The sequence below is a fragment of the Marmota monax genome, unplaced genomic scaffold, assembly GCF_021218885.2.
Source record: "Marmota monax isolate L192 unplaced genomic scaffold, Marmota_monax_Labrador192_F-V1.1 WCK01_AAM20220418_F8-fsc00023, whole genome shotgun sequence".
Taxonomy (NCBI): Eukaryota; Metazoa; Chordata; class Mammalia; order Rodentia; family Sciuridae; genus Marmota; species Marmota monax.
In genome coordinates this window covers 2,930,177-2,954,202 of record NW_026692907.1, presented here as the reverse complement: position 1 = coordinate 2,954,202, position 24,026 = coordinate 2,930,177, and the positions used below count along the sequence as shown (strand labels likewise).

Genomic DNA, 24,026 nt, shown 5'->3' with positions numbered 1-24,026 from the left:
GCTTTCTTAAGGCAGCAATAACCAGCTAGAATCCAATAGGCAAAAAAATCCTGCCTAAGCTAGTAAAAACCGTATTAGTAACACATTAATGAAAGTGGTGCCTACCTCCTTAACAGCTCTGGATGCTTCTTTTGCTCCATTCCTAGAACCAGTGCCCTTGCCTTGGGACACACTGCCTCCAGGTGACCACAAAGGCCTCCTGACTGGCCTCTCTGGCTAGGTTTGGAACCTGTTAATGCCATCTTCCTGAAGCTAGAGAGGCCTTCATTTAATTTTATTATTTTCTTTCTCATTTTTTTCCAAAACACAAATTTGACCATTTCACACCTGCACTTAAATCCTTCAGTAGTTCCTAAATCACTTAAATATTTTTTCATCTCTTTAGTTTTGAATTCACATCCCAATGAACATTCTGTTTGGAACACTCTCTTCCCTCTGCATCTGGCTCACTTCCATTCAGGCTTTCAGAGCCACTCAGGGGTCTCCTATCAGGAGTCTACCTTACTAGCCCCCATCCTGGTTGGGACCCCTGCTCTGTGTTCCCTTGGCCCCTTTGCTTCTGCTTATCACAAGAATTACAATAAATACAATAGTTGTAATTATCTGATCAGTTATCAGATAATCACTGAAGAGAGCTTCTTGAGGGAAAGAACTGTGACACATTTATCTTTGTATCTCCAGCAGTGAGCACAGTGGCAGGAGAAGGAAGAAGAGTAGCTTGTTGTTTTACTAGATGCACCTAACAAGATCTAATAAAGGGGAAAATATACCATATAATTAGATGAAAGATAAGCACAAAAATACCACGATAGAAATTAATTTGTAATCTCAATGAAAATGTCTCAATGATTATTTTTGTTAGATACAACCCAAAGTTTCTAGACTTATTTTAGAAGGATAACTGGGCAAGAGTATGAAAGAGAGGAGTTTCCCAGGTACAAATAGCCTTATAAGATATTTGAACATATATAAAGCAATGATAATTAAAAGGAAGGCAGACATTTACATTTAATTTGGGAAAATGGTCAAAACAAAATTTCTCCAATTATGCCAACTATATAGCCTAACACTATTCGCTTCCTTTACTCTCCACACACTTCCTGAAGGACATTTGTGCTGGGTACTAGCCAGGGACTGGTCATGGGGGGCTTGAACAAGTAACTATCGCTGCTTAAAAGTTTAAAGAGAATCCTGGAGGTTAAAAAAAGAAAAAAAAAAAAGTAATGTTGAAGGAAAGATAGGGGTAACAGAATATTAAGAGTCTTTAACTTCTCACTGTAACCATTTATTTGGAAAGGATTTTTATCTGGATTTTCTATTGAGCAGGGAAAGGAGTACATCAATACTCACCATAAACAGGAAGATGAGGAAGAGGAATGCAGAGCATTCATTAGAGACATCTAAAGGTATTTCTTAGATGATAATGCTGAGGAGACTGCTTTTGAAACACACATCATTTCAAAGCAGAAATCACTACTGATATTTTCCTTTCCTGGGTACAGCTCTTGATATAGCTGAGACTCTTCCCTCAGCAATTTTGTGTGTGTGTGTGTGTGTGTGTGCTGTTCACTCACACACACACACACACACACACACACACACAGATCGCTAAAAGCACAAAGATCAGGGCTGGAGATGTAGCTCTGTGGTAGAGCACATGCTTACCACATAGGGTCTTGGGTTTAATCATTCAATTAATCAAATAAAAACATTTAAAAATGCATAAGATACCTATATTCAAGGTATTGCAACACTCCCACTGAGTACCTACTTTGTGCCTGATGATGAGGACAGAGATGAGTAGGACACGATCCTTGGAATTGGCTTATACTTACCCTGTGTTATGGTTTGGATGTGAGATGTCCCCCAAAAGTTCATGTGTGAGACAATGCAGGAAAGTTCAGAGGAGAAATGATTGGGTTAGAAGAATCTTAATACAATCAGTGAATTAATCCCTGATAGGGATTAACTAAGTGGTAACTGAAGTGGAGGGTGTGGCTGGATGAGGTGGGAATTGGGGCGTGGCTTTGGGGTATATAATTGTATCTGACAAGTGGAGTCTCTCTCTGCTTTCTGATCATTATTGATGTCCTGTCTTACCTTGAGCCCTGAGGAATGGAGTCTGCTATCTGTGGATTGAGACCTCTCTGAAACCGTGAGCCCCTAAATAAACCTTTCTTCCTCTACAGTTACACTGGTCTGGTCCTTTAGTCACAGCAGCAAAAAAGCTGACTACAACACTCTGCCAAAGTGTTGTAGGGAAGACATATGTTACAAAAATATTCATCCCAATATAGTTTCAGGTAGTGAAAAGATACAAACAACCTCATAATTATGAGTTCAATTTGTTAAAAAAATTTATGGTCCATTTAAACAAACCACTTTATAACCATTAAAAACTGGAATAGTTTTACATGTAGTAACATGGAAAGATGATCACTGCATTCAGTTAAGTGAAAAAAAAAGTTCTCAAAAGAGGATGCACAGGGCTGGGGATATAGTTCAGTTGGCAGAGTGATTGCCTCACATGCACAGGGCCATGGGTTCAATCCCCAGCACCACAAATTAAAAAAAAAAAAAAAAGCATGCACAGTTGCACAGCATATGAAGGACTTTAAAAATCACATGTGTATACATACAAACGTCTAATTTGTTTATATGCAGAGAAAGTCTTAAGCATTTATAATAAAATTATTTTTTTAATTTTTTATTTAAAATAAATTTTGAAGTTATAGATGGACAGCATGCTTTTATTTATTTTATTTATTTATTTTTAAATATTTACTTTTTAGTTGTAGTTGGACTCAATATCTTTATTTATTTTTATGTGGTGCTGAGGATCGAACCCAGTGCCTCACAAATGATAGGCAAGTGCACTGCCACTGAGCTACAGCCCCAGCCCTACAATAAAATGATTAACAGAGGTCTCTTCTGAGTAGGGGGACTATACAGTTCGGCTCAACCTAGGCACTGGCTTACACACAAACAAACATCTTGACAGCCGGGGCTTGCTATAGAAGGGATACATTCGGATTTCTTTGGAACAGAGTCCTTACCATCATGTGATCCTCACCTTATCTTTTTTCTCTATCCTAGAAAGGCCCTGCTGATCCAGCTCTATATATGAAAACTGAAGATGCAGAAGCCCCTCAAACAGAGTCCCACTTATCAAATGCAGTGGACTCCCTCCATCCTGACACTGCTTGGCTTCAGACACTGGCCTTTTTCCTTCTGAAATGTCCTCTTCCACTGCTTTCTGAACTACCTGTTTACTGGGTCTCTTCTTCCTTCTCTATATCTCCTTTGCTGGCTGCTTATCCTTTCCCTACCCATTAATTATTTGAGCTCCAGCTTGGGCACGATCCTTGGCCTCTTCTTTCCTTCTCTGAGTAATCTTATCCACTCCTACGGCCCAACCTCCACCTGCAAGCAGATGACTTCCACCTATGTATCTCTAGCTAAAGGTTCCCACTGTGCATAAGACCCAAACATTTAACCAGTTCCCTTCTAAACATCTCTAACTCAACCATTCTTGTCACATTATGGCACTGCCACCCATCCATCACTTAATGCTCCACTGTTTCTCTCATCCTTATGTTCATTCAACCACTCCAACTCATACAGAGTCACTTCCTTACCAGTCTCTGTATCTTTTCCTCTTCCTTTTCACCTTCCTTTCCATTTACATGGCCCTAATTCAGGTTTTCACCACCTCTCCACTAGTCTACTACAAAAGTTCATCTCTGCCCCAATCTGGCCCTCTCTAACTCAACCTCTACACTGAAGTCAAAATGACCTTTTAAAGACAATTCAAACTGGGCACCTGTAATCCCAGTGGCTTGGGAGATGGAGGTAGGGGGATTGTGAGTTCAAAGCCAGCCTCAGCAACTTAGCAACTTAGCACAGCAATGCAGCAAGTCTGTCTCTAAATACAATATAAAAAGGGCTAGGGATATGGTTCAGTGGCTGAGAGTCCCTGGGTTCGATCTGTGGTTAAAAAAAAGAAAAAAAGACAATTTGATCATATCACTCCCCCAAATCCTTCAGTGGCTCTCTATTGCTCTCAAGTTTATTTCTAAGTATAGCATTAAAATTCTGCATGTCCAGAACCTCTTTGGCCTTACTTTATGCCATACTGTCCTCTTTTAGTCCTTCCACACCTTTTTCTCCATGCACTGAGTTCTAGATACAGTGAGTAGCTTGTAGGTTCCTGTTTTGGGTGATGCGGTCTGGCCTTCTCACATTTCTGTACCTTAGCACTTACTGTTTTTATTTAATGAACTTCTGTGGTGCTGTGGATGGAACTCAGGACCTTGTGCAGGCTAGACAAATGCTCTACCACTGAACTACATCCCCAGTCCTATCTAGAATATGTAAATGCCCACCTTCTCCTCAAAAGTGTAAATGTCTTGAGGGCAGAACCTGTACCTTACTCCATGTTATACTCCCAAGTCCCAGAAAAGGGCCAGGTACAGAAGAAACATTTAATAAAATGTTTGCCGAGCTCAATCAAAATAGTTAAATAAAAAAAAAAAAAGCATGTACCAGGGGCTGGAGTTGTGGCTCAGTGGTAGAGCACTTGCCTGACACTTGTAAGGCTCTGGGTTCCATCCTCAGCACCACATAAAAATAAATAAATAAAGGTACTGTGTGTCTACAATAAAAAATATTTAAAAAAAAAAAGCCTGTATCTTTGGCTTTCAAATTGTACTAACACTTGGAAATGGATTCTATTGATTGGAAAATCACACAACTGCAGACAAAATAACAGACTATATTATAAAGAAATGGATCCAAAAGTATTGGGAAACAGAAAAAAATTTCTGATTCTTACCTATTGCTGAAAATTCTTCCTGCTTTGTATAAATTATCTCATTTAATTCTTATAACTAGATAATGCATTGAATACCACTACTATTTTTCTCCTTTTACAAATGAGAAGCTGAAGCTGGGCAAAGTAACTTGCTCAAGGTCTCACAGCTAGTCTGTATGGAAGCCAGGTCCTGAAAAGAGCAGCTTCACTCTAGAGCCTCACACTGAACACCTAAGACCCTGGAATTCTCTAATAGGGACTGACACATAGAGCACCGGCTCTGTTGAGATAATGTTGTGCACCTTCTTGGTTTTCTCAAACCAGAATGGCACAGACCCTGAGAAATGGCCCAAGGATACCAGGCTTCCACTCTCATGCAAGGACAGCAGAGTTGCTGCTTTCGGCCTGTACATTCCACAGATGCTCCCACAGAGCCATGCCCAGACTGGTCTGGAGGCTCTGCTAGGGAAACCAGCTCAGGAAGGGCAGAGTTTTAATAAGGGAGCTCAGGGGAAATGCAAGACTTGTTAGCAAGAGGGAGGACCGTCCAAAGAATAAGATGGAGAAAGATAATCCAGTCTGGGGTGAGAAATGAGATAAGAGGAGGTTTGGGGGCCCCCCTCCTAGAAAAAACAAATTGTAAATTTCAGATTCCAAAGGCGATTTCAAAATAACATTAATGAGTTTGCTACTGTGCTAAACACTTGACATATTGAACAAATGTAATCCTCAGAACAACCCTACGAAGTAGGTGCTATCATAGTGTCTCATCTTACAGGTAAAGAACCTGGGGTACCGAGAGGCTAAGTACTCAGGAAACATGGCAAAAAGCAGGGCCAGGTGTCAAGTGCACACATAGGCAGTCTAGCTCCAGAGCCTACTTTAACCCTGTACTGTTGCCTCTGTGATCAGACAGTCCTACCTCCTCCTGATTCACATGAAAAAAATGAGGCTCCATGACCTTTCCCCAAGGTCACAAGTTGGTCAGTAGCTACATCAAGGAAGTTAATGATCTGCAAAAAGTCATTATTTGCTCCATGAAGTTTATGTTTTAAAGTGAGCAGTACCACTGGCTAGTCTTATGACCTGGGTCAAGTCCCCTGGGTTTAAGGTTAAGGGGTTTCTGCATCCTAGCACATTGTTAAGACAAATTCCCAGCAGGAAGCAGTTTTTTGCTCATTTAACAAATATTACCAAATACTAGGCATTTACCAGGCCCTGTGCCAGGCACTGGGTTAGAATGTTGAGCCAGACACCGCCCCACACTAAAGAGCTCAGGCAGGAGCTTCCCCTTGAGCACAGGGGAAGACAGCTAAACACAGAATGCACAAAAGTGTTACAGGTCCTAAGATAACAATGTTTGGGGAACTCCTAAGAGAATCAAAAGGACAGAAGACAAAGTGGCAATGTTTGTCCTGAGTCTTCACAATGACTGAAAGGGGCAGAATGGCACAAAAAGTGGAGAAACAAGAGCATGAAAGACTGACATAGCGTGGCATAACTTGAGGACCTGTTGGGCAAAATAATCACCTCAGAAGATGTCCTGCTCTATCCTCAAAATCTGTGACTATGTTCCTTTACGTTGCAAAAGGGACTTAGCAGATGTGATCAAGGTTAAGGAACCAAAAAAGCAGAAGGGTAAGTCAGAGAGATTAGATGTGAGAAGAATTTGACTTATCAGTGCTAGTTCTGATGATGGACAAAGGGGACCACAAGCCAAGATATGCAGGCAAATTCTAGTAACTGGAAAAGGCAAGGAAATGGAGCTGCCAACACCTTGACTTTAGTCTTTTATGCATCATTAGGTTTCAGGAGGTAGCAAGAAAGAGTATAAGAACATCTTAGCACTGGCACTTATTTTGGTTGTCTAACATGGAACAAGTCACTTTAAACTCTCCAAGCTTCAGTTTTCTCATTTTTAAAATGGAGAAAAAAATGACATTGACTTTACAGAATTGTTATATGGATCAAATGGGTCAGAGATGTGAAAGCAATTTATAAACAAAAGGGTTTTTGTTGTTAACCAATCATAAATGAAAATAAGGCATTTCTGGAATCAGATTCATATGACTGACATAAACCTTTCCCCATAATATTTATATGTTCAGTATTGCAATGTGGTGCATGCTTGCTCACCAGGCTGAGAGTTCAAGGCCCAACCTCACTGTCTCATCAGCTGTTTGCTCGACACCCCTTACCAATTGGCTTTCTTAATAATACAGGCATCCACTCACAGAGGCTCTATAACTGCTGGGTCCAAAGGCTTTTTCGCAGTTGACCCTCAAGTTTGGGTCTGGTGACCACCAAGGAACACTAGTCCACTCATTTATCCTGCTTCTGAAAAATGCTCTCCTCCCTGGCCTGCAGTGACTATACTCCCCTACCTACACTGCCTCTGTCTCTTCCGCTGGCTGCTCCTCTTCCTCCCACTTCTCCATATGCATTTTCTCCCAGCTTCAGTCCTTCAACCCTTTAATCTTTCCTTTTACTAGAGGATTCACCCACTTAGGTGATTTTAAGCAAGAGCTTCCTGGAATATGAATTTTTAGTGTAAATTTCTCATCTGAGCTTCAATCCCATATTTCCAATTTCCTGTTAGACATTATCACCAAAAGAGTTCATGTTAGTGCAAAAATATAGAGAAATTGACTAAAATGGAAATGCTAGGAGAAAATTCCCATTTGAGGTACAAAAGAAAAAGCACTAAATTCTGATTTAAATGAGGTTAAGTTTGAGCAGATGGCAGCACCCAGAGAAGGTCCAATAAAATGAAGACATATGGCTGGGGTCCAGGGCACAGTGCAGTCTGCTAACTAGGAAGGAACTGCCCCAAGAGACATGGGTTCTCATTACATCCTTGGTCCTAACTCACTCCTGGGACCTTAGATGAGTCACTTCAACTCTCTGGGTCTTGGATCCTAGTTTCTAAATCGAGGCAGTCAGGGTTGGGGTTTGTAGCTCAGTAGTAGAATGCTTGCCTAGCATGTTTGAGGCACTGGGTTCAATCCTCACAACCACATAAAAATAAAATAAAGGTTATTTTTTAAAAATTGCATTAAAAAATAAACTGAGACAGCCAAATGGATTTATAGAGCTCACAGAAATAGATAAGAAAAATTATAAGATTTCATAGTAAATGGACAAAGAACACTGACAAAAAAAGAGAAAAAGAACAAAGTACCAAGAAACACATGGTAAACAATTCATTCTATGCAGTAACTGAAAATAAGAAGGTGACTTTTAGATTAGTAAGAATTAGGAAAATGACAGAAATGGAACAAACTTTCTAAAAATCAAAGATTCAAAAATGGATAAAGACAGAACATGCATATCCAAGAGGTGTCTGGATTAAGGTCTAAATTAAGCTGGAGAAGAGGACACGCTCTCTAAATGCTCTAAAGAAGCAGCATGAGACCAAGGGCTGAGTCTCAGGGAAACTCAGGCCTCACTCATGAGGGGAGACAGAACACCGAAGAAACAGAGATGGAAGGCCAGAAGAGTCACTAAAATTCTGTCAAACCTTTTGTTTTTCACTAATTTGCTAAACACATCCATAGCTCCTGTCATATGTGACATTAAAGCTTGAAATATATTGGTGAATAAAAAAGCATGGTCCTGTTGGCATGGAGGGTACTGCCTAGCAAATAAGAAATAAAGAAATAAATAATTAAATAAGTCATTACAAACTGAGATGAAGGCTAAGGAAACAGTTTAAAAATAGAGAATTGGGCCAGGTGAGGTGCACATGCTTGTAATTCCAGAGGCTTGGGAAGCTGAGTCAGGAAGATCGCAAGTTCGGAGCCTAAGCAACAGTGAGGCACCAAGCAACTCAGTGAGACCCTGTCTCTAAATAAAATGCAAAAATAAGGGCTGTAGCTGTAGCTCAGTGGCAGAGTGCTTGCCTGGCACATGTGAAGCATGTGTTCCATCCTCAGCACCACATAAAAATAAACAAATAAAATACAGGCATTCTTTCCATCTATAACTACAAAAATTTTTTTAAATGCAAAAATAAAGGGTTGTGGCTATGGCTCAGTGGTAGAGCATTTGCTTAGCATGTGTGAGGCACTGTTCGATCCTCAGCACCACATAAAAATGAATAAAAATAAAGGTATTGTGTCCATCTACAACGAAGAAAAATATCTTTTTAAAAAATGCAAAAATAAAATAAGGCTGGGGATATGGCTCAGTGGTTGAGTACCCCTGAGCTCAATCCCTGCTTACTGCACCCCTTGCCCCCTGCCAAAAAAAAAAAAAAAAAAACAGAGAATCGGCAACCAAGTTCAGTGCCTTTATGTCACCAAAATAGAGAATAAAAAATGGTTTCAAATTCACAGTCTGGGAGGATGAGAAGTGAGACAAGACCATTGGATTTGCATAGAATGCAACCACTTGGGTGTGTCCTGAGAGGCTGTGGGAGATGTCAGCTTGGAAAAAGTCCTAATAAAGGAGTAAGAAGGTCTGGAAATGGGAGTTGTGAGTATCAATCATTTTAAAAGGAATTTGGTTATAAAAGGAGGGAAGATTTGTATATGTTTGAAGGCAGAAAGAAAGAGCCAGTCCAGAGGGTAATAAATGGCAACAAAGAGAGGAACTGGGGCACAGCATTTCCCTCACCTCCATGGCTAATCCTTGCCAAGCCCATCTACTCTCCCTGAGAAAGTCTCACGAAGAAGCTGCTTCTCTTCTCCACTCTCTCAGTCCTCAGTGTTTTCATCATGTCTCAACTCAATGACCACAGCCACACAGCCACACCTTGTCCCAGGACTTAGTACTTCATCGCTTTCAAGTTTGCTCAAATGTCACTCTCTCCATAAGACCCACTACTGACCACCCCCACCCACATTCATGACCTCCTGCCCCTGCTCTACCATTTCACTTTTCCACAGCAATAATCATCATCTTATAACTAGACAATTTACTTCTGTTTCTTCTTTATTGCCTGTCTCCTCAGTAGAATATGAGCCTCGCAAGAATGGGTTTTTACCAGGTTTGGTCACAGGCATCCAGAACAGTGCCCACACAGGGTAGGCATTCAGTATTCAAATCTCAGTTGAATGGATATTGGGATGACCTGAATTCCCTTTCTCCATATTACTCCTTTCTTACATATTCTTCCCCTGTCACCAGAACTCTAATCATATCATTCTATATCTTAAAAACACTAAATGGCTCCAGTATTATTTTTTTTCAAAGTTTATAGGTTGCTAACAGACGTTCCATTAAAAATAAAAATAAGAGAGTTCATGGGGAAACCCAGGTAAAACAAAATTTAATAGCTTCCTTCCTTCCTTCCTTCCTTCCTCCCTCCCTCCCTCCCTCCCTCCTGCTGGGGACTGAGGATAGGGCCTTGCACATGCTAGGTGACCATTCTACAACTGAGCCACACCCCCAGCCCAGATTTCTATACTGTGAAATTTCTCAGGCCACTGAAAATCTCAAAGACAGAAGAGATAGTAATGCAGCCTTTCCCAAGTTTATCTGAACTCTAGAGTCCTCATAGGATCAGAGTTCTGAGAAAGGCACTCTAGAGAATGCTGGCATCTGACATAAAGTCCAGACTCAACTGGTCAGCTTTTAAGTTCCTCTCTCCACCCTTGCCTATCCTGGCCATGCATCCTAGATTCTGAAATGCTGTTCTCAGGATTTTAAAGCCTTCATTCTTTTACTCATGCTTCTGCCTGCAATGACCTGGATCTCACTTTGACCTAGCAAAATTCCACCTCTTCTTCAAAAACCCTTCCCAGTTAATCCCAAAAGAAATCGTATACTCCCACAGACCTTAGTATACCCCTTGATGTTAGTATTTTCACACGTCAACAATAATTACATCCCCATATGCTCCTTTGTTCAGAGAGAATGTGAGTACCTTACACACACGGACCAGGCATTACTCTCTAGCACTCAGCATAAGCAATGTTACACACAAGGTTCTCAATATGTATTGAACAAATGAATGAGCTAATGGTTCTTTTTTTTAAAATTTCAAATATTTGGCTTTTTTAATATTTATTTTTTAGTGGTAGTTGAACACAATCTTTATTTTAATGTGGTGCTGAGGATCAAACCCAGGACCTCACACATCCGAGGTGAGCGCTCTACCGCTGAGCCACACCCCAGCCCTGGGCAAATGATTCTAGATTCTAAATAAAACAGATCAAAACAGGATCCAAGTTTCTTACCAGGCCTCATATTATCCACCAGTCTTAACAGCTTAGTGACTTCATTATGTTATCTTTCTTCTACAATAACTTGTTTCACTCTGAATTCTTCTCAATAGCATTCATCATACTAAGATTCCCTCCTATCTTAAAAATCAGAACTTTGGTCATTCTCCATTCCCTTTCATATTGTCACATCATTCTTTTCTTTCAATATCAAACTTCTTGAGCTATTTTCAGTTTCACTTTTGTACCTCCTCCTGGCTCCTCAAGCTCCTGCCTCTAATCTGGCCTTTGAACCTGTCCTGAACAAGATTACTAAATGATTCTTTGGTAAAATCCATCATGCAATTTTCAGACTGCTATTTGGCCACTTGACAACCATGGACGCTGCTAACCAACTTCCCATTGGAAACACGCTTTCCATGACAGCATTCTCATCTGTTTCCCTTCTGTTTCTCTGGTCACACTTTCTCAGTCTCCTTCCTCAAGTCCTCTAAATATTAGTGTGCTTCAGGATTTTGGACTTGGCTCCTTGCTTTTCTTACATATTCCTCCTGGGCAAGCTTATCTATTTTGATCACCTCAATTCCTAGCCATATGCTGATAATGACTCTCAAGAATATAATTATAATCTTAGTTTCAGCCTTGTACATCCAACGTCCTGTTGAACATTTCCCCTGGGATGTTCTACAGTATGTTAAACACAATAAGTCTAAAACCGAACTTATCATTCCCCTACCTCCAAACCTCCTGTTCTTTATTACAGAGTGGTAGCACCATCCAACCACCTGCCCTAACTTTCACTCCTTCACCTTCATCCCCAACATCCAATCAATCTCTAGGTCCTCTGAATTTTATCACATATGCATCTCTTGATTTCAACAACATTTCTGCATCCCCATGACTACACCATCTAGGTCACCCTCATGTCATATCCAGATAATTTATTAGCTTCCTAACTGGGCTTTCCACCTCTAGGATTGCTTTTCCCCAACACCTTTCCCACATGGCAACCAGAAGGATTTTTCAAAACTCTTCAATTACACTATTATCTTTACGATAAAGAGCAAACTCTTAGGCTTTATGGTGGACTACAGGTACCCCTTCACTACAGCACAACTAGATCCTGGATAAAAGCTACCTTATCCCCACCAAAAAGTTAGCAGAGTCTAGAAGAGTAGACTCAGGGAGAGGTGAGGCTATCCTCAGGGCTGACACCAATAGCAATGCTGCTGAAATACTTAGCTATGGGTCAGTGATAAGGTACAAGAGCTAATCTTAGTATTGACATACTGAAGTAGGGTCCTCGAAAGGTATGCTAAAGTGTTCTAGGCCAGAGCTGACTCCTGACTATTGACAGAAACAAACAAGGCAGCAAATCTTCTTTAGAGGGAAGCTTTTCCAATTTAACCCCATAGAATTCCTATAGATTGAAATAAAATAATGAGCTTACAGCTAAAACCCACCAAGCACATGGGAAGGCAAAGATGATGAGAGCAGTAACAATAAACAACAAATATAAATCCTCAAGGACTATAAATATAAGAACAGTCAGATGAAGAACACAGAAGAGCTATGTATTAAACATTTCAAAGGATAAAAGACATAATCAAAAGAATGTGTAAATAGCACTGACAAGAGTCAAATTTAGGGGAAAGAAAAAACTTTCAAAAATGAAAAACAGAGTTTTTGAAATAAAGAATTCAATGACTGTGTTAAATAGTACATTAGAATCAGCTGAAGAAAGAATTAGATGTTGGAAGATATATATCTGAAGAAATTATCTAGAAAGCTGAAACAAACAAGATTTAAAAAGATGACACTCAAACTAAAGAATATGAATAAAAGGAATCTGGTCGTAGAATCTCAGAAGAAGGGAACAGAGAAAACAAAAGAGACACTTTTAAAGAGATAATAGCTATAAATTTTCAACAACTGAACAGGAATCTGCAGGTCTAGGAAGTATAATATATCTAGGATAAGTACAAAGGAGTACCTGCTGTGCTAGCCAATCTACAAGATCACTCCAAATGATTCTCACCTATTATTCACACACTGTGTAGTTGCCTTTCAAACCAAGAGAATGTAAGGGAAGTGACAGTGTGTCACTTCTGATATTAGGCTATAAAAGAAACTGTCTTCTCACTTGGTTTTCTCTAGATTTCTTGTTCTCTCTTGGATAACTTGTTCTGGAGAAAGCCAGCTGCCACGCAATGAGCAGCCCTAAAGAAAAACCCACATGATGAGGAACTGAGGCTTTCTCCATGCAATCCTGTGAGGGAGTCATTTTAAAAGCAGATCCTCAAGGCCTGATCAAGCCTCAGATGATTACAGCCCCAGTCAACAGTTTGATTACAACCTCTTAAAAGACACCCTGAGCCAACACCACCCAGAGAAGCTGCTCCCAGATTGCTGACCCTCAGAAAAACTGTGTGAAATAATGTCTTAAGCAGTTAAATTATGGGTAATTTTTACACAGTGATAGCAATTGATCCATTGTTAAGACCAAACACCTGGGGCTGGGGATGTGGCTCAAGTGGTAGCACGCCCGCCTGGCATGTGTGCGGCCCAGGTTCGATCCTCAGCACCACATACAAACAAAGATGTTGTGTCTGCCGAAAAAAACTAAAATAAATAAATAAATATTTAAAAAAAAAAAAAAGACCAAACACCTTCTGCTTTACTCTTTATACTTAAGGCACTTGATTAACTTCTCTCCATCATCAGAGTGCTCATCACACTGTATGACAAAGTCTCATTAAGATATCTGTCTTTCCATTAGACTTATTCCCTTTTTGTTCCAAAAAGAAGGGAACAATACCTTTCTCCATTATTATGCAAGCATAATTCTTAGCACAAAAAATATATTCAATAAGTATTTGTTCCTTACAACCTACAGCATAGTGACAGGCAAAAAGGCTAAAAGGTGTAAAATATAAACATTCTCAAGCAATGATTCAAATGGAATCTTCATCATTCAACTGACATAACCATGAAACCCCTATATTGCAAGTTTAGGGAAGGTTTAGAAAAGGAACAAGGTTCAAAAGTTGGATGGTTTCCAGCTTCTCATAAGTCAAGCCCTCTTGAGTTTCACTATGACCCTGGAGCTAAAATCTTTGAACATCAGACATACCCACCTTTTTTTTTTTTTTAAGTACTGAGGATTGAATTCAGGGGCACTCTATTGCTAAGCTACATCCCTAAGCTTTTTTATTTTTTATCTTGAGACAGAGTCTTGCTAAGTTGCCCAGGCTGGCCTCAAACTTGTGATCCTCCTGCCTCAACATCTCAAGCAGCTGAGATTACAGGGCATGTGCCACCACACCCAGCTCAGACACACCCACTCTTGAAAGCATTCGCACAATTATACTCAAAGGCCATACAGAAATAATTTTTTTAAAATAATCTGTTCTGCATTTGTAGAACAATTCCAGTTTATCACACTGATATTTAAATCTGATCACACGTGGTGTCTAAATATGAACATGCACATACACACATGTACATATATACATGTCATAAAATATTAATCACTAGTACCCTCTACTGGTGGAAATGTCTTATCTTTTCATATGAATGGTCTTACTGCCCTCTAGTGACCACAACCTGTAAAGATAGAAAATCTAGCAGCAGATGGGAGAATCTTCTTGGCCAGAATGATACGGTTTTATGTTCTTTAAGCATCTAATTTTCTCAGATTCTGGTTTGTATTACAGGGGTGCAACTCTAAAACTCTTGGGGGACCCTCTGGGGATTTCAAAACAGCTCTTCCCAGCTGTTAGTGCCAGTCTGAAGCAGCTCTCTCTCCTGCTTCTCAGAAACAAGAGGTCAAGGGGAGGCAGACAAGGCAATGGCTGTACTCATGAGGGCAAGAGCAGCAGCTGTGAATGACTGCCCTGGACTCCCTAGGGAACTGGGAGCAGCTTGAGGAACACATGTTGGCCCTCCCTTGCATATTATCCACAGTTGCGTACTGTACTAAAATGGCAATTCAACATAGTCTCTCACTTACCTTTGATATATCTCCAAAGCTACAATAAATGACACAGTGACAAATGTTACTATAGTTTGTTGCTGTTGGTGTCTTTTTTTTTTTTAAATAGGCTTTGCAAATTATTTCTACTCAATACAGAAAAGCCAAGCTTCTTTCAAGATTTAACTAAAACCTGTCATCTCCCTTTCGAAGTTTTTTTTTTAATTCCCCGATTTAAGTGACTGTTTTGTCTTTTGTGCCAGCATATATTGCCCAGGTCAGAATGGTACCCAGAATATTATATGTTCATTTATAACTTACAGCATTTCACTGCTTCTATTTGTCTAAATGCTTGTCCCATCTAGCAAACCTTAAGTTCCTTGGGGTCACGAACCATATCTTATTCATTTTTGCACACTCAAAATGATATCTATAGATCACTGTGTTACTGGTCTATAAGGTAAGTATAGAAACTGGAAGCATTTAGAAACTTTTATAGCTATTCTATATGTGTTGGACCTAATTTTAAAAATTGGGGCTTTGTTTTGTATATTTTAATTTCATTTTCTGATAAATGTTATTATATATTACAAAAGTATTGGGTGCAACCAATGGAGAAGTTTTTAAACAATGGTCCTTATCCAGAGAGTTGGAAAAGCCCTAGTAGGACAGATAACTTAAAATTTGAAGGAAAGAGGAAAGCAGGAAGAAAGGAGACAAAAAACAAGACTTTTCATAAAATTCTGAAGGAACATACCTATCCTTGTTGATTTTAACACTTCCCTGGAGGGTATTTTCTTCTTTAATTCTCGTAAGGCCTCAACTAGATTCTCTTTGCTTTGATCAGGAAGCTCCAACATAGTTTTCCATCTTTTTATGTCTTCTACAACCACAACTCTCTGAGAAAAAGAAAAGTCATTTGGAAAATGGAACATTTTCATTAGAAAGACATCTGCCTTCACCTGAGCTAATGGGGCTCCTATTGACATATGAATTATTGATTATGACCTGAACCAAAGCACAGTGTGTCTGATGGCCCCAAATGATGGGTAATTGCTTAAAAGCAGGTCCTGCTTACTGCAAATCAGGAAGAGAGTTGCATCTATTAGGAAAAGTGCAAGTTTTAATCTTACCATGTCAGACACTACTGGGCACTTAGCTGTGAGAGGTAATAAGAAAGAGAAGAAAAGAAAAATGATGCTGAGGTGAATCAACCTTATAGATCACTTAAGAGTGTCTTAATTCACAAGCATGGACAGAGAGCAGAGGTCATAAAGGCATGTTTATTTCAACAATAAAAAGCATGCTTCAATAGTTCCCTACTTTGTAGAGGAGAAAACTCTTTCTTTTTGGAAGAATTTTTTTAAAACTTCAGGAGAGTAACTCACTACTTATAACAAAAAAAGGTTAATACTTTGCCATTCCTCATAAAATAACAAAACATTTTAAAACTTAAGTCCCTTTATACTCTTCACCAAACTCATTTCCACCCTTATATTCCCAGGAAAAAACTACCATCTTAAAGTTGATATGCATTTTTCCATTAAGTGTAAAATATTAGCAATGAAGGAATATGGGTAAAGGGAATGGGAAAGTTCTTTGTACTGTGTTCTAACTTTTCTTTAATTTTGAAAGTATTTCAACTAATAACTTTTTTAAGTACAGAGACAATTAAAAAATGAAGTTGCTTTCATAAGTGCAAAATAAAAAATCTTGTCTTGGATCATTACTACCCTGGGAAGGTGGGCAGTTAGGAATTAGAAAGGGTTATAGCTTCTGGGATCCTGGTAATGTTTCTTGATCTGAATGCTGATGTGTTCACAATGTGGAAATTTCTTAAGATGTACACTTAGGATCTGTGTACTTTGCTATATGCATTTTCAATATGGCAACTTAAATAAAAAGCAACTATCTAAAAGTCCCATCTCCCTCCCTTGGCTGGGGTCTGCTTCAAGTCTAGAAGCCATGGTGGGAGGAGGGTATGTTTGACTCCTCTATTCCCCGGCCTTGGTTTCTCCTCTTCCCCAATATGTTTATTTGCTTTGGTTCCCCATTCATCCAGGTTCAAAGCTGGGAAAAGGAAGGGAGCAAAGGAAAAGTTTTACTTTGTTGTGATACTATGCTAATCAGGTTTTAGTGCTCTTTGAATTGGCAGATATTTGAAGCTGACTCTTTCTTTTTCTCTCAGGGTGGCTTTTGTAGTTCCTTGGAGAGCTCCCATTGCTGAGATCTCACTTTTGGTACCCATAATGTGGGCACTGCTTCTTCCAGCCAGCCACTTACAAGTCCTCCCTTAAGTTCCCAGTTTTTGGCAACCCACTTCACACAGACTCTCTCTGTAGGGGTCCAAGGATTCTTGTAAACCCAGCCACTTTAATTCTATTCTATGCCAGCCAGCATTTTCTCCCATGATTGCCCACATCTTTGTCCTAAAAGTTTCCAAGAGTATCAGCCTTCCCCAGTCGCTTCTCTCTCTGGCATTAGTCACTCCATCTTTGGATTTTCTCAGGCACAGGTCTAATTTCTGAGTCTACCAACTCCTTGAAGCCCAGTTCTCCAAGTGAAACTGCTACAGTACTCTCACTTCATCGGAAGGAATTCTCTCTTCCTTCTTATTTAACTTCAACTTTCTTTAGAGCCTCTGGTGGGTAATGGGTTCAGGATTCAAAAACTGGTCAAACGTTTCTGTCTTCCCAAGTTCTGCATGGATGGTCCAAAATCTCATTTGAGAACACCATTTGCTACCTATTACTTTGTTCTCAGCCTTTAGGGTCCTTGGTCAAAGTTGAAAAAAATCCCTTTCTATAATCTCTATAATATAAAACAGTATAATTATTGTTAAGTGACATGAAAAATAAATAAAGGAAAAGGAGAAAATATTAGGCTTTGAAAAAAAATTTTTAGTTGTAAATGGACACAATACCTTTATTTATTTATTTTTATATGGTGCTGAGGATCGAACCCAGTGCCTCACGTGTGCTAGTCAAGCACTCTACCACTGACCTACAACCACTGCCCCAACATCAGGCATTTTTAACTCAACAAATTTTCTTGATTTATTGATACTGATATATACAATCCCAATTGATCCATTTTAATATCAGATGGTATTCCATTATTTTTCATACAAATGACTGGAATTTTAAAATCTATTCCCCTAATGGATATTTAGGATTTCTTTCCCTGTATTTTTTCTGTTACAAACATTGCTTCAATGAACTCCTGCCTGTAACAGCTTTTTGTATGTGTTCCACCCATTTACTTTCCACTTTTCAGGGTCAATATACTTTAAATAGCCTAAAGCTACTTTATTTTGCTCCCTCACAAAGAAAAATGTGTTTATAAATATTTTATTAAAAGATAGATATTATTGCTATCCAATCAATGATCTCTACCTTTTAATATGGATGTTTAGTCCATTTGTATTTATTATGATTACTGATTAACAATTAGGCATCACTTACTCTTCTATGTAATGGACCAAGTTTAGTTTTGTTTTTTTCTTTATGGTTTGGAAGTTAGACACCATATTTCTTTCATTTTAGTGTTTACTTCTATCATTTTAAAGATGTTTATTCAACAAAATCTATACATCTTCTTCCCAAAAGCCTTTATTTCAAAAACTCTTATTAATATCTCATTTTCTTTCATGTTTGTATCTCTTTATTTCTTTGTAATGCAGATAGATCTAACTTCCAATTCACCAATTCTCTCTTTAACTATGGTTTGTCTACTTTTAAACACAGAACAATGTTTCTTCTCCAACAAATATATTTTTTCATTGAACAAGTTCTGTTCTTTCCTCCAAACTTGCCTGTGTTCTTTTCATACTATCCTGTTCTTATGATTTCTATTCATGTCCTTATTCCCACTTCCATGAACATTCTAAACATATTTCAATTAAAATCTCTTTTAGATTGTTCTCTTACCTCCACTTCTAGAGATAGAGAATCTATAAAGCTTATAATTTTTTGACTTTGAGTTCATTTTTTAAAGGGGATTATTTTCCATGGACATTCTGTATATCCTAGGACGTGAAGTACTTAACAGGGAAATCTCTCATTTGCCCCTGCCAAGGACCTTAGATTCTCCTGGTACTAGACCAGATTTTACGTGAATTTCTTTCAGCTTTGCAGACAGTGTGAACTTAAAACTATATATATATATTCATGCACAGCAGTAAGTGTGTGATTCTAATGTATTATATAGTCAACTCTTTTTCCATCTAAGACCTGGAGAAAAGATTATAGTCTTCATGCTGTTTTCTTGGACTAATAGATGAATTTTTGTTTTTGTTTTTTTAACTTCCGGCCCTGTTTTCTTTTTTAACTTTATTTACTTATTTTTATGTGGTGCTGAGGATTGAACCCAGTGCTTCACATGTGCTAGGCAAGCGCTGTACCACTGAGCCACAACCCCAACCCAGTGGATAGAATTTTTCTAGCTCATTTTGCACAAAAATGGCAGCCCTGCCATTTTTTCATGTGAAGGGTCAGTTCCAGCTCCTATCATATTAGCCTGTGGCCTTATCTCCTGGCCCCTCTTACAACTCCAGTGCCTAAGCATTGCATCTGATTTCAATATTCACTGGAAATATTTAGCTTCAGCTCCCAATCACAGCTTTGGGTGTTAATTTCTTCTCTCTTCCTTGCACATCAGAAATGATTTCCCTTTCTTGTTTTTTTTTTTTCTTAGTTATAGTTGGACACAATACCTTTATTTGCACACACTAGGCGAGCGCTCTACTGCTGAGACACAACCCCAGCCCCTTCCCTTTCTTGTGTTCAAATTTAGCTCTGTGTTGGAGTTTTGTTTTATTTTGTTTTTGGTACAAGGGTTTGAACCCAGGGGTGCTTACTGAGTCACATCCCCAGCCCTTTTTTGTATTTTATTTAGAGACAAGGTCTCATTGTGTTGCTTAGGGCCTTGCTAAGTTGCTGAGGCTGGCTTTGAATTCATGATCCTCCTGCTTCATCCTCCCAAGCCACAGAGATTACAGGCAATGCACCATTGCACCTGGCTCCTGGAGATTTTTTTTTTTTTTTAAATATATAGCATTTCTACATGGTTAGAATTGGGTTAGGAGTTCCTGTCAGATCATTTCACCATATGAAACTATAGAAGTCCAAACTCTTTAGCATGATAAAAAAGGCCTCCCATAACCTGGCTCCTGATATTCTTTTTGGTCTTATCATTACCTTCAGATACATCAAATTATTGGCAGCTACCTAAATGAATCACAGTATTTCACACTGTTAACCTAGGGATGCTCTTTCTTTGCCTGATAAGAAAAATCTACTTACTTCTTAAGACTCTCCTCAAGTATCATCTCTTCTATGAAGCTTTACTTGCCTCTCTCCTACCACATTTGACCACATTTTCCTTTAGGTCTCATTGTAAACTGTATAGATTCCAATTACCAAATCCATGGTTTCTGCATACATTGCTCAATGAGACTGTCTTCTCCACTAGACTACGAATAACTCCAGGGCAGCAACAATATGTTATTTATTTCTCTATCCTCAGTGCACAGTAAATATAACTGCACAAAATTATGTACTGTGTTTCAGATCTGAAATTTTAGGAAGAAATGGTAGAAAAAGTCAGTTTTCAGAGCAAAAGAATTCTATATATGTTGAGAAAATGTTTCCTTGTATCTGTGTAAATATGAGACTGAAAATTCTTACCTGAATTATTTAGGATACAAAAGGACATGGAAACTTGGGACAAAAACTATCATTGGGGAAGCTGCAATGAGTAGTGGAAAGTTATGCCAGAAAGAAGATAACGCTCTCCATCTGGTCTTTATAGTTAGGGATGGGTGTAATATGAGGTGTAACAAAAGCAGTAGGGTAAATGATTTACTCATAAGCAGTAACTTGGGCACTGGTGGGGGCAGCAGACAACATATTGGTTAGTCAGTCCTACAAAGGAAAGAAAGGTTCATAGAACATTCTGAAATGCTAAAACTGCCCACCCAACCCCCGCAAAAAAAAAAAAAAAAAAAAAAGCATATTCTAGGAACTTTCAATTTTAAAAAATTCTGCTATTGAAATCAACAGAAATCATTTCTCCTTAAGGGACTAATAAGAGATTAACCAAATTAACCTTCACCATTTAAATGAACACTACATGAGTTCTATTGAGTATCACTTTTATTGAATATGATAAGGCTACAGCAAAATTACTTGCAGTATACTGATAACAGAAGTACAATGATCCTAATATCTCAAGATTTTTATACTTCCTCAGCTTGGCATTCAGAAATCTGCCTTTGTTTTTTTTTTTTTTAAGTTTACCCTACGGGGGCACACTATGGATCTAGATTATCTAGTTCAAACCCCAGCTCTGCCACTAACAGATGCATGACCTTAGGCAAGCTACTTAATCTCTTTGTGCTGTATATTCTTCAACTGCAAAATGTAAATGATAAAAGCATACATTTCAATCTGGGTTGTGGCTCAGAGGTAGAGTACTTGCCTAGCATGCATGAGGCACTGGGTTTAATCCTCAGCACCACATAAAAATAAAATAAAGGTACTGGGCCGACCTACAACTGAAAAATAAATGTCTTTTTTTTTTTAAAGCATACATTTCACAGAACTGTTACTAAGACTTTTAATATATGTAAAGCACCAGTACAATACTTGGCTCATAGAAATGGGCTCAATTACTGTTAGTCTTTATAGTTAGGGATGGGTGTAATATGAGGTGTGACAAAAGCAGTAGGGCAAATGATTTACTCATAAGCAATAACTTGGGCACTGGTGGGGGCAGCAGACAACATATTGGTTAGTCAGTCCTACAAAGGAAAGAAAGGTTCATAGAACCTTCAGCTCTTTACAAAAGTTGCTCCTATTTCATTCGTAAGAAGAGCAAACAATTAGTTTCTACTAATAGACAGCACAATGCTCAGTCCTATGAACATGCATTTAGTTAGTCCTCACAGTGATTCTGCAGGTTAGGTACTATTAGGTGTTATCCTTATGTGATTGATGAGGAAACCAAAAACTTCAATATTCAGTAAATTCCTGGAATTAAAACATGATGCTGGTGTGTGGGAATAAGTCCCTCAGCCGAGAGTGGACCTAGCTAACAGTCTAGAATTCAGTTAGCTCACCTTGCCTTCAATTTGCCATTCTACACACCTGAAAGTAAGCACCATGCATTTATAAAAGAAACAACAGCAAGCTGTTGTGGTGCATGCTTGTAATCCCAACTACTTAGGAGGCTGAGGCAGGAAGATTGCAAGCTTAAGGCCAGCCTGGACAACTCTGTGAAACCCTGGGGGCTGGGGATGCAGCTCAGTGGTGGAGTGCTTGCCTAGCATGTGCAGGACCTGGGTTCAATCCCTAGTACTGAAGAAAGAAAGAAAACAGCAACTGCTACTTGTGGAACAGTTACATGCCAATACTTCCACCTTCCTGTCCCTTTAAGAGGTCCTATCACATAGCCTTCTCTGACCACTAAAACAGACACTGCAATGTTTTCATTCTTAACAAGTCCTGTGCTAAGGTACTAAGGACACAAAATTATTATACTTCCTCAGCTCGAGATTCAGAAATATTTCTCTCTCTCTCTCTCTCTCTCTCTCTCTCTCTCTCTCTCTCTCTTTCGCAAAGTTTAACCTACAGGGAAAATACTATGGATACAGTTATCTAGGAGAAGCTCAGGGCATAGCATGGGACACGTCTAATTAGATTGGCTCTGTATCTGGGGGAGAGAAGGGTAGTCAGGAAAGGCCTCAAAGTAGAGAAAACTCTTAAACTACGTCATAAGGGATGAATAGGACTTCATTAAGTAATGATAATAACAATAACAGCAAACACTTGCACAGTACTTAGTATGTGCCAGACTCTGTTCCAAACACTTTATATATACGGACTTACTCGAATCTCACAGTATCTTATAAAATAGGCATTAATCCCTAGACGAGGACACAAAGACATTAAATAACTTACCCAAGGTCACAAAGGCAGAACTGGGATTTTAACACAAATATTTTGGCTAATGGGGCTGGGATTATGGCTCAGTGGTAGAGTACTTGCCTAGCATGCATGAGGCACTGAGTTCGATCCTCAGCTCCACATAAACGTAAAATAAGGATATTGTGTCCACCTAAAACTAAGAAATAAAATAAATATTTAAAAAATTTTGGCTCAAGAGTCTGTGTTTTTTTGCTTATTTGTTTTCTTGGTACTGGGGATTGAACCCAAGGTTGCTTTACCACTAAGCTACCTCCCTAGTCCCTCTTTTTTTTTTTTTTAACTTTATATTTTGAAATAGGGTCTCGCTCAGTTGCTTCATGCCTTGCCAAGTTGCTGAGGGTGGCCTCGAATTGTGATCCTCCTGTTTTAGCCTGCTGAGTTTTGGGGATTACAGGTATGTGGCATCATGCCTGGCAAAAGTCTGTGTTCCTAATTACTACACTATATTGCCTCTAAGACAATGAAGTAAGGCATTTCAGGAAAACAGGATAATATAGTGTATTTGCAAAGGTACAGAGGTATAAAAGAGCATGTCATCTTTGGAACTGTGAGAGGCTGACAACGAACAGAGTGTAAATAATGAGTAGGGGCTAGGGATGGTGTCATATGATTAGAATCCCAGGGGCCCAAGAGGTTGAGGCAGGAAGATTGCAACTTTGAGGCTAGTCTGTTCAACTTAGAGAGACCCTGTTTTGAAATAACAAATAAAAAGGGTTGGGGCTATAGCTCAGTAGTAGAGCACCCCTGGGTACTAGAAAAAAACAAAAAGTGTGTGTAGGTAAGCATACATGTAGTTTAATTACCACTACCACCCATTTTCCTCTAGAGGGTCTGACATCATGAGCCTTCCTTTAGTTGTTATTAATATTCTGATGAAACGAGATAACTGAAAACTTGATTATGTTCCATGAAGTCATAGAACTACAAAAGTAGAAGAGACTTTAAAGCTCATCTAGAGTTCAGCAGGTCTCAACCACCTGCTGCTTGGAAATATGTTAGATAGGGTATTTGTGGTCTTCACACTGGGAGGTCCTATTTGTGTTTAATGCTTCAGAGGCAGGAATGCTAAACATCCTATAACTCAT

At 39.0% G+C, this 24,026-nt stretch overlaps 1 protein-coding gene across 4 annotated transcripts in view; it reads right to left on the bottom strand.

The window, feature by feature from the left end:
• Window positions 1-24,026, bottom strand: part of Tceanc2 (transcription elongation factor A N-terminal and central domain containing 2) — a 37,400-nt gene that overhangs the window by 10,522 nt on the left and 2,852 nt on the right. For all 4 annotated transcript variants that reach the window (XM_046450974.2, XM_046450971.2, XM_046450973.2 and 1 more), the window contains exon 3: window positions 15,711-15,852. In XM_046450974.2, the coding sequence (XP_046306930.1) occupies window positions 15,711-15,852 (142 nt within the window). The remainder of the gene's footprint in view (window positions 1-15,710; window positions 15,853-24,026) is intronic.